At 47.0% G+C, this 11,231-nt stretch overlaps 1 protein-coding gene across 1 annotated transcript; it reads right to left on the bottom strand.

Annotated features, from left to right (window-relative positions):
- Positions 1-1,430: 1,430 nt before the first annotated feature.
- Positions 1,431-8,660, bottom strand: CISH (cytokine inducible SH2 containing protein). The gene is made up of 4 exons (XM_065407383.1): positions 8,352-8,660; positions 7,831-8,165; positions 2,817-3,043; positions 1,431-2,288 (listed from the first exon to the last, which is right to left on the bottom strand). The coding sequence occupies exons 2-4, from the start codon at positions 7,875-7,877 to the stop codon at positions 1,786-1,788; spliced, it is 777 nt and encodes a 258-aa protein (XP_065263455.1). The 5' UTR covers positions 7,878-8,165; positions 8,352-8,660; the 3' UTR covers positions 1,431-1,785.
- Positions 8,661-11,231: the final 2,571 nt, after the last annotated feature.

Genomic DNA, 11,231 nt, shown 5'->3' with positions numbered 1-11,231 from the left:
GCCTGCTAAAGTCCTGAGGGTTCAGAGGTGAGGGAAGATGCTGTGAAGAGGAGAAGCCCCCCTAGACCCATGTGTCCCCTGCCTAGCTGCATCTTCCTCACACACACCCCCACACAGCCCTGTGGACTGGTCTCCATGAGGTTGGGCAAGTGGTGGGAGATAATGATGGTTCAGAGGAGGCAGTCTTCCCCCTTCCATGCTCATTGCTGGGCAGAATCCACCCACTCTGTGTCCCCTCCTTCTGCAGGGGATGATGTGGCCCATTGTGACCGATTTGCTGTGTGGGGGCGGAGGCAGGGGACTGGGGGTAACAGCTTCATTTTGGCACCCAAGGGTCAGAACAGACATTGATCAAAGATTCCACAGATAGCGGTCTGGGGGAGGGAGAAGGCAGGGCTGTAGGGTGTGGATACTGGCAAAGGGGAGGAAGCTCAAGTGCTGTTTCTACTATGGGATGCAAAAGCAATACTGGCGTCAATTAGATTAAGTCTTGTTCAAGTGAGAAGATGCTACCAGCAAATTAAACAGGGGATAACAAAATCATACCCAGTTCTGATTGAAGCTGCGTGGTGGTGGTTGGCTAGTTATTTAGTGCTGAACGGGGCAGAGGGGCTGGTTATTTGGCAGCATGGTGATGATGGAACAGGGACAGGTGTGTTTTTTTTCCTGTGCCACTGAAAGAATAAATAAATAAATAACCTCACACCATGTGTCATCAGTGCAGCTCAGCAAAGCCAGCTTTGAGCCAAGGCCAGGATGCCACCACCCTTCACCCTGCTTCACCAAGGCAAGGGCAGTGCCAAGAGATTGACATGGATGGGAAGAAAAAACAAGCCATGTGGGAGAGATGCCCACGACCCCCCACTGCCTGAAGATAATCAGCCTGGGACTTGGATTGCCAAGGACTTGATTTAAAAGTGTTACTGGGAACTTCCTTTTGAAATGGGAAAGAGGATGGGGGCGGGGAGGGGAACAGAGCGGGGCTTCCTTATCCCAAACTCAACATCCAGAACCTGTGAACTTGCAGAGGAGAGGTGTTTTTGTCCAAAAATTCTTCCAACCTTGGTGACATCCCAGTGAGATATACAGATGCCTGCCATACATACCACTCGGAGGTCTCAGCATTTCCAGCCCTTTCTTAGTTTGTGAAGAAAGGAAATAGACCATATGTTTCAGAGATAGGGCCCAGGTGCCAAAGTTTGGATCCAAACTCTCATCTGAATCTCAGTTTCTCCCATGCTGCCAGGGGTGTTTGGATGTTGAATTTAGAGTGGCCTACTATAAAGACAGGGTCAAAGAGGTGACACTCAAATCCAGATCTGAATCCAGATCCAAACTGCCTTGGAGTTTCGGGTTTGGTCTGGGTTGGGATCCTTTATTCCAGCCCAGGTCCATCCCTAATTTCTTGAAAGGAAAAGAAACAAAAACAATGGACTAAAAGGTGTTTTAAAATATCAGGAGAGAGGCTACCAAGGAAATAAATAGTGATGAAAACACTGGTAATACTCCTAACGTCATGGCAGCTCTAAAATTCAAGTAGTGTGCACGTGTCAAGAGCATTTCCTTCAAGCCTCTGCGGCTCGGAAGTCAGATTGTGTCCCACAGTTCACAGGTACAACCAGCCCCTCCCTGGTGTAGACATGGAATTGGGGGAGGGGAGAGGAAAAGTGGATGCAATCACTGCTGATGACCATGTCTTTACTGTACCCCCTTGATGCTATGCTTCAGCGAGACAAAAAGACATCAAGATTCTAGTCTGTTGGTCTGAGGCCAGTCGGCTGCACCTCAGAGCTGGAAGGGATATTGCTTCAAATAGTCCCCCATCCTCCTGGGCAGGGGCAGCTGGTCCACCTCCTCTGTCGACTTGTTAATCTGTAGCCGGCACAGGTGCTGTAGGCTGGGGACACTGTCTTTGCGGCTGAGTGGCCGTATCAGCTTCAAGTGCACTGCCGCAGCCACCATCTCCTTTTGCATGGAGGACAGGGGTGAGGGCGGTGTGTAAGGGGCCTCATTCTTGTTCTCCACTGTGCAGGACATGACATAGTGCTGGATAAGGCTGACCACATCTGGGAAGGCCAGGATGCGGGGTTTGGAAAGGCAGTTTGAGTCGAGCCGGAACTTGCTGTCGGCATATTCAATGCGCACATTGGTGGGACCCCGGTTGGTCTTGACGGAGAGTGTGAACAGGTAGCTGGGGTGGGTACTGTCCCGTACCAGGAAGGTACCCTCAGGCATCTTCTGAAGATGCTGCTTGGCCTCACTGGCTGTGATAGACCCCCAATACCAGCCTGGAAAGGAATCCCAAAAAGAGAGTTCATTTAGAAAGAAAGAATCATCACAAGACTGAAAACACAGGCTGCTCATATCAGGGAGGCAGGAGCAGGCTTCATGGGAAATACAGTAGAGACGGCATAGCCAAGCCCTGCAGGGTTTCCAGCCTACGTTTTTCATCAGTGTGCTTAGGCTGGGGGAGGGGAGGCCACTGCTGCAATGTGTGGAGCTTACAGAGACAGAGGAGCCAGTTCCCCTTTCTGTCAATTGAGCTATTAAAGGCAAAGCTCCCGTGTATGCTAGTAGTAGGCTACTTTGTGATATAAACACTGGCTGTGTGGTGGCTGAGACCAGGACCACTCGTTGCATTGATAAGTTTCTGCTGTAACAGCTTCTGGGGCAAGACACTTACAGCAGACCAACCTTAGTGCCCAGCGACCTTCCTAGGAGAGGAGATTCTTCTTGGAGGTGGCTCACAGAGAGTTCTTCCCCACACCCTGTGGCTGCCTTACCCAGTGACCTCATGCTGGTGGGTAGAGCCTTACCGGATTCTCGCAGATAGGAGAAGGTTTTTGCAATGCATAGCAGGTCTTCTTCAGGATCTCGCATCCGAGGCAGGTTATTCTCAGGAGCAGGTGCCATGAAGGCAGGAGCAGATTCTCCCTGGAAGACCGTAACGGAGCGAGGTTGCATGATCTGCTCGGACAAATCCACTGCAATGCCTCTGAGCGACTGTCTCCTGAACTTCTCCTCTGCCAGCAAAGGATGGGGTCTGAAATGAAGGATGTATTGTATGATTTTTAGCTTGCCTCGCCTAGGGTTGCATTATCAGCTCAGCGTCTGCTCTGCTGTGCTACAGCACGTGTTCTGTAAACAGATCCTCACTATGGTTATGTTTCCAACAGAAGTAGAAAAGGAAGAAACAAACATCACAGAGCTAAATATGAACCCCTCGATGCAGGGAGGGATGGGTGGCTTTTTCCACCTTGGAAGGGACACTAGTTCAAACACCTTGTAACTCCACCAAGAGTCTGACATTCCTCTAATCCATTGGTTCTCAACCCGGGGTACGCATACCTCTGAGGGGTACGCAGAGTTTTCCAGGGGGTACATCAACTCATCTAGATATTTGCCGAGTTTTACATCAGGCTACATAAAAAGCACTAGCGAAGCCAGTACAAATTACAATTTCATACAGACAAGGGCTTGTTTATACTGCTCTATATACTATACACTGAAATGTAAGTGCAATATTTATATTCCAGTTTATTTATTTTATAATTATATGGTACAAATGAGAAAGTCAGCAATTTTTCAGTAGTAGTGTGCTGTGACACTTTGGCATTTTTATGTCTGATTTTGTAAGCAAGTAGTTTTTAAGTGAGGTGAAACTTCAGGGTACGCAAGACAAATCAGACTCCTTCAAGGAAGGGGTACAGTAGTCTGGAAAGGTTGAGAGCCACTGCTCTAATATATAGGATACTGCATTTCTAATAAGGCTGTGGGGAGGAGATACAGATAGGATTCCTGATGACATGCAGTGGGCCTGATTCTGTTTCACTGGTGTAAACTTCAGTGGAGTTACTCCAGATTTATGAAAGTGTGTCTGAGAGGAGAATCAGCCCCCCCAAGTTATCCTCCTGTCACTACAGGTTGGCCTGATCTTGTCATGTCTGTTAGAAGCTAAGTGTGTGCTGATCTTGAAATGCCATCACAGCATGGTCTGACTGGGCCTGGCTCAGGCCTTTCGTCTTCTGGCACTCTTCACCCTCACTCAACCCTGTGCTGCAGCACATCTCAAATGTTTATCCCTATTGCACCTGGCACCAAGGTGACCTCTCTAGGGTCAAAAAATATAAGGTAAATGTGTTCCCAGGGAAATGCAATACAATCCCCAACTTGAGACCTAGGGACTGCCTGAAGCTAATGGAGATTAAAAAGGCAGCTGCAGCATTCTCCCACGTCATAGGAAAAAGAGGGGGAGAGAGGACGGATGTCCCTGGCGTTTCTCCTCCAATCTTATCAACTTTGTCCTTTGTATAGACAGTGACATTTAATGGGCACACAAATGTGGATGAGGCAAGGATAAGGTTACAGACTGATCTTCCCCACCCTACCCTGGCTTGGCCCACTCCTCTCTCCAGCCCTCTCGCCCTGCAGTGTCCCAATTGTGGGACAAAGACACCAAAAGGAGAGACATATGAAGAACAATAGCACAGAGGGGATTGAAGGGGAGTTTTTCCTTTAAGAGAGAGAGCGAGCTGCAGTCAGAGTTCCATGGTTCTGCATTTATGGGGCCATAGGTAAATCTGGCTCTAAAGTGAAGGACAGTCAGTATTCTCAAACAATGAAGGGCAGTCAAGGAGGACACACTGATCCCACAAAATCAAATGCTCCACAGACTTTCAGAAGAGACTGTTGTGAGTTAAAACATCAACAAAATACATCCCTGGTCTTCTTCAGCCAATCCCTACTTTAGGAAAAGCAAGATATGATATGCATGGGCTTTGAATCCTGCCTATTAATTTCTATCCTAGAAGATCTCACCTGCTAAATATTTGTTCTAGCCCCTAGTTTTCACCAGTATTCTCTGATATCTAGTATACAAAGCGTTTCTCTGTGGCTCTTGTTTTGCAGGCAACGGTTCTGGATAAGATTCCCTTCCATGGTAGCACTGTCGTGAAGGAAGCCCAGACACTTTCTCCAAGGAAAGTCTGACCTGGGTTATATTCAGTAGCTTTTGGGCACTGCCTGTGCTCTTTCAAAAAGAGATAGTACAGGCCTGATCCTCCACTGCCTTGCTCCTTGTGTAATCACTGTGCAAAGTGGGTGTCAAATGCTGCCCTCAGTGGAGGATTCAGTTTTGGTAGCTTTCAACACCAGCAGTTTGCATTGCACAGATATAAATGACTGCCAAAGGTGAAAGGTAGGGGAGAAGGAGTCCCACGGTGCATAGGCCTCATTCCCAGCTTGAGAACAATAATGCTGCAGCTTGGATTCCAAAATTGAGCTTGCTGCTTCTTGGCAATGTTTCTGCTACGCCCTCAGGCAAAGTCTTGTGTTTAAAGAAATGTTTTCTTGTTGCTAGCATGAGAACCATTTTGCTTTTTAGACACCTGATTTGGGAAGGGGATTAAGATTTGTCTGGGGGAGATGGAGAGACCAGGAAGCGGTTTTGAATGGAAACTTTAGACAATCACTAGGTACCTTAACTGATCATTTATTAGAAAATTCTGCTCCTGCTTTCACTATGCTGCGTCTGTATCTTCCATTGTCTTATGGAATGCGGTCTCGGAACCTCCAGGACTCATCTTGAAGCCACCCTGGTGAGGCCATTCCCCTTTCACTAAAGGAAGCTGTGAATCAATTCACATTTCACTTCAGAGATGTAGAAAGGGCTCAAGTCTTTAAACTCTATGTACAATCATAGGTGCTGGAACTAGGAGTGCGGGGGGGGCTGTCGCACCCTCTGGCTTACAGTTTACAGTTCGGTTCAATGGCTCTCACGAACCCCACTATAAACTTGTTCCAGCACCACTGGTACAATCCCCTCTCCGTAGTCACAAGAGCTCTTGTGAAGTGGGGCCAGTGTGGATTGGAGAAAGATGAGTTCACCTACAGTGGTCATCCCCTGGCTCCCATATACTCCCTGACTATCCTGCCACCTAAAACCTGTGGAGCCCAACCCCCCCGTGCATTTCCAGTGGGGGTTCTTCCACAATATCCAGGGAAAGGTCACAGGGGATGCTGCATGGATTTTGCTCCCCTTCCATACATATAAAAAAGCCTGGGGTGACACAACCTCTAATGAACACAGTGCAGTGAAAGAAAGTTTTAAAATCTATGTGTGGCAGGAACGTGGACCCATTAATGGAGTCTAATTAATGATGATTCAAAAGTGCCTGAGCTACTAAACAAGACAAATATAGAAAAGAGGTCAAGGATCAGGAATGAACAGAATACGTGTGACTATAGCTGCTATTATGAACCAGATAAAGAACTATGTGGAAGAAAGTGTATTTATAAAAATCAGCAGGTCCAGTTGATATGCATCTTTTTGTCCTAAAAGAAGCAGCAAGCAAACTTTTTCTGACCCCTCGAGAAAAGCCCTGGAAAACTGAGAAGATACAAGAGCGCAGACGCAGGCAGTACCAAGTAGAGTGATCTTTGCCATTTCCTCTGTGATAAGTCAAACTTCATAATGACACACATAGTGAAATAGTACAGGAAGAAGGGTCCAGTCCTACACTCCTTATATTGGCAAACTCCCATCAGCTCCCACAGGACTTTTGCCTGAGTAAGAAGGGCAGGATTGGGTCCAAAATGCATACAATCTTAGAGGACAATGGAACAAGCAGCTTTATAAAGACAAACAGTGGACAAACTTCCCCCGTTGGAATGAAGAACAGGTTATTAATGGATGATAGGTAGGCTGTAGATATGATATATTTGCACTTCAGTAAAGCATATGATAGTGTCCTGCAAAGCCTAAACTGAAAAATTAATTTCAAGCAGCTTGGCTATGAGCACTATCATGTGGGCTGAAAACATGGGTGAAACCAAGCAAAGGAAGACATAGGTTGAGAAGCAGGAAAATATTTGTAATAGTTCTATGAGACGTTGGGGACTCTCAGGGGAACTGGTGGAAATCCCCACACTTGAGTCACTTAAAAGTAGACAGAGCAGAAGTATAACACTGTGAGGAAAATCTTCTAGTGGCAGACAGGATGGTTAAAATGACATCATGGCCAGACATTAATGAAGGTGCGAGCTTGCAAATATTTCCAAGAGCACAAATGCCTGATATATTCATGCAGATAAGGTACCGTACATATGTAGATGACACATGTAGTGCCTAACTGACCATGTGAGCATGCAAATGCCAATATGCACGCACTAGCCAGGGGTACTTATATGATAAAATTAGGCATGCAGAAGAATTTATTTGCACCTTATTGGATATCTGGGGCACTAGGGCTTTTCCCTATCTTTAATTTTTATAATGCACTGTGTGTATACACATGCATGTGTACACACATACACACATAATTTTGTATAGAAAAACTGTGCAAGAAGAAATATACATTAATTCTATATATTCATTTGGAATTAGATATAGACAGTTTTAAAAAAAAAATCCTGAAAAGCTTTTCCCTGTAAGTAGTTTGTTTCTATGGAGAAATCGGATAGCTCCTATTATTCTGTGCTTCTGTCCTCTGTAGTTTTACATATGATATATTGTATAGCATAGTCAGAATTTTCCTCTAACTAATTTTTACCTGTAAGAACCTTGAGTGCCATGTGATTTCTCAGCTATAGAGAGAGCATGGATATCAGGGTGTCTGTTCATGCCCTTCTTGGACAAAACATATAAAAAACCCAGAAACACAAGACACTCACATGTACTGAGGGCCAAATACTCAGCTGGTGTAAATCAGCATAGCCCCATTAACCTGAATAGACCTACACCAGTTTATACCAGCTGAGGATCTGCCCCAGAGTCTGTGATTGACAATTCTCAAATCAAGCGTTTAAAATGAAGGCTGCAAGGAATCTTACCCCTGAACACAGATGATCATGTCACTCCAGGACCAAGAAAAACGCATTAAGTCTTCAATAGGATGGGAAAATGGTCTTCCCCTTTTTCTTGCCGCCTTCTTTGTTCCCCAGAGGAGTTAGGACAAATCTTTAGTTAGGAATTCACAGGAAGAAAAAGACTGGACTGCTCCCAACAAACCTCTTCCACGGCACTCTGGAGTTCACACACCGGGAGAAGCCAAGCAGAAAGCAAATCAGGCTGCCCAGAGAAAGACTTTACGGATTTTTCAGCAACTTTAGCTAGGAAAATGTGCGCAGTCTTGGTGCTTTTGAAGATAAGAAAATATATTCTTGCTCTGATTTAAAAAATAAAATAAAATAAAAATGACCAGAGAAAAGGAAAAAGGATTTTAAAAGAAGGAATGAAATCTCCTTCAGAACGACCTTTCAAGTCAGGATTTAAAGCACCTCCGAAATAACAATAAATAGGTATCAATAAATAATCTCTCCCTGAATGTAGAGCTGGGAGAACGGCAACCTACTTGGACGCTGGCTCCAGGAGTAATGAAGCTCTGGGAAAAAACACAACTAAGTAATCTTTTGTTTGCCCCTTTTAATCTGTTCCAGGAAGTGACGGATTCCTGGAATTGTATTGTATTCACATCACTGTTCTGACATTAAAAAACAAAAAGTATAAATAGATGTGTCCATAATGGACATCTTGATGTCAGCACTGCACTCCAGAGAATTTGGGGGCGGGGGGGGGGGAAGACCCTCCAAAATATACCAAAATCCCCAAGGAAAAAGGCAGGGTCAGGTCAGATTGGTCATCTCCTTCCAGGGACCCACCTGAAAAGTTGTAAGTTGTTTTCTGTTTTATAAAGCATTTGGCTGCTGTCTCTCTATGTGTTCAAAGAAATACCTTTGATAGATTTCCAAGAACTTTCCAGGAAAGCTGGGCTGAACCACAGAGCTCTGCCAATCAGAGCAAACCGAGGCTGGGCTGGACCTCAGAGCTCTGCCAATCAGAGGCGAATGAGGCTGGGCTGACGCCGCAAGCTGCAATGAGCCCAGCCCCCACAGTCACAGAGAAACACACGCACGGCAGAAAAGAGGGAGGGAAATGCAGGCAGCAGTTGTAATCACCAGGGGCCCTTTAACCATGTGACTAGGGAAAAGCGAGATTAGAAACCTCGCTGACCATTCCCAGATGGCTATGTGAAACCAGAGAGCAGCTGTAATGCACCCCCTGCTCCAAATATCAGCAAGTGGCCTCCTTGTTAGGCTTTGTACCACAAGGCTGGGATAAAGGAAATTCCCCTCCTCTAGCTTTAACTTGCAGCATCAAACTTGCCAATTCCCCCTGCTTTCTCATAAAAATAAACAATCTTTCCCTTTCCTCGCCAACCTGGCAGTGTCTGGCCAGACAGGCTGAGATTCCAACACTGAGAATCATGTTTTCCAAGTGGATTTGGTGAATGTGAAAGGTGCTGAGTTGAGAGCCCCAGAGATAATTCCTCTTTAATTCACAGAACAAGGACTGCAGGGGCAACAGCTGAGCAAACGCCTTCCAAGGAACATGGAAGGTAGGACTGGAAGGAACTTCCTGAGTCATTGAGTCCAGTTCCTGTTATTGCAGGCAAGCCCATCCTATAATCCCATTCATAAATTTATCAAGTTCCCTCTTCAAACTAGTTAGGTTGTTTGCCCCCATTCCTCCTACTGGGATGCTGTTCTAGAACCTCACTCCTGTGATGGTTAGAAACCTTTTTCTATTTTCCCACTTAGATTTATTAATGGGTAAATGAATCAATTCCATACCACCCAGGCCAATGCATCTCAGTCACTGACCTGTAGGGACCACCTTAAGGGATAAGACAGTGAGCAGGTTGAGCTCTAGAGCAGTGGTCCCCAAACTTTTTACCTCACGCTCCCCTTTACTCCTGTCTGCGCCCCGCCCCAAGAGCCAGGGCCAGGGCTGGCTCCAGGCACCAGCGTAGCAAGCAGGTGCCTGGGGCGGCCAATGAAGAAGGGGGCGGCACGTCCAGCGGCGATTCGGCGGCGGGGCCGTCGCTCCCTCTCGGAGCGAAGGACCTGCCGCCGAATTGTAGCTGATTGCGGCTTTTGTGTGTGTGTGTGTGTGTGTGTGTGTGTGTGCGCGTGGGGTGGCAAAAACGCTAGAGCCGGGCCTGGCCAGGGCCGGGAGCGGGGCCACAGCTCTTGGGGGGGGGGGGAGGATGCAGACAGGAGTAAGAGGGCCACGGCTGGGACCACAGCTGAGGGTGAAGGAGGGGGAGTAGCCTCAGGCATGGACCAGGGCCAGGGCTAGAAGTGGAGCTGGGTGGTGCTCCCCTCCCACCCCCCGGTGAGGGCTGGCTTGGCCCCAGCCACACCCTCCCCCCCAAATGTTCCTCCATGCCCCCCTAGAGGACCTCTGCTCTAGAGAAATGGAATCCTTGGAACCTCCACTGGGACTGTCTACAAGAGTGCCAGTGAGGAATGTCATACTCAGAAAGACAGCTGAACACTAGACACTGGGCTATGTAGGGTGGCCAAGTGCCCTCGTAACCTGGGAATCTCCTAGTCTTTGAAGGCCATCCTAGCCTCTGGATAAGGTTTATAAAACCAGTGATTCCCCCTACCTTCAGAGTCACTTTTACATAGCCATGTGGCCTCGGGGGGTGGGGTGGAGGTGTGTGTGGAGGAGAGAGCAGAGCAGGTCCCCTACAAGCTGCCAAAAAATTCCATGTGTATCTTCCTGACTTTCCAGGTAGTAGTCTCTGGCAATGGCTAATTAACCTTTACATTCACAGTGCATCTTCCTCTTCAGTTATGAAGGGGAGTTCATTGAGGTAATAGAGTTATTATATCTTAGGCAGGAGCACTGCAGCTCAGTAGGGACATGGAAAAGGCATCTTCACAGATTTCTTAGATTTGTAATCAGGCTCTATCTAGTGGCCATTTTCTGAAAAACACTTCTCTCTTCGAGGAGCAGGAGTACATAACTAAGGCCTGGTCTACACTATGACTTTAATTCGGATTTAGCAGCGTTAAATCGAATTAACCCTGCACCCGTCCACACAGCGGAGCCATTTATTTCGAAATAAAGGGCTCTTAAAATCGATTTCTGTACTCCACCCCGACGAGCGGAGTAGCGCCAAAATCGATTTTGTCAATTCGAATTAGGGTTAGTGTGGCCGCAATTCGATGGTATTGGCCTCCGGGAGCTGTCCCAGAGTGCACCATTGTGACCGCTCTGGACAGCAATCTGAACTCGCATGCACTGGCGAGGTAGACAGGAAAAGCCCCAGGAAAATTTGAATTTCATTTCCTGTTTGCCCAGCGTGGAGAGCACAGGTGACCACAGATACCACAGATACCTCAGCTCATCAGCACAGGTAACCATGCAGGCTGATAATCGA

This window comes from Emys orbicularis, chromosome 7, assembly GCF_028017835.1.
Source record: "Emys orbicularis isolate rEmyOrb1 chromosome 7, rEmyOrb1.hap1, whole genome shotgun sequence".
Taxonomy (NCBI): Eukaryota; Metazoa; Chordata; order Testudines; family Emydidae; genus Emys; species Emys orbicularis.
The sequence above is the reverse complement of the archived record's forward strand: the minus strand, read 5'-3'. Positions and strand labels throughout refer to the sequence as shown.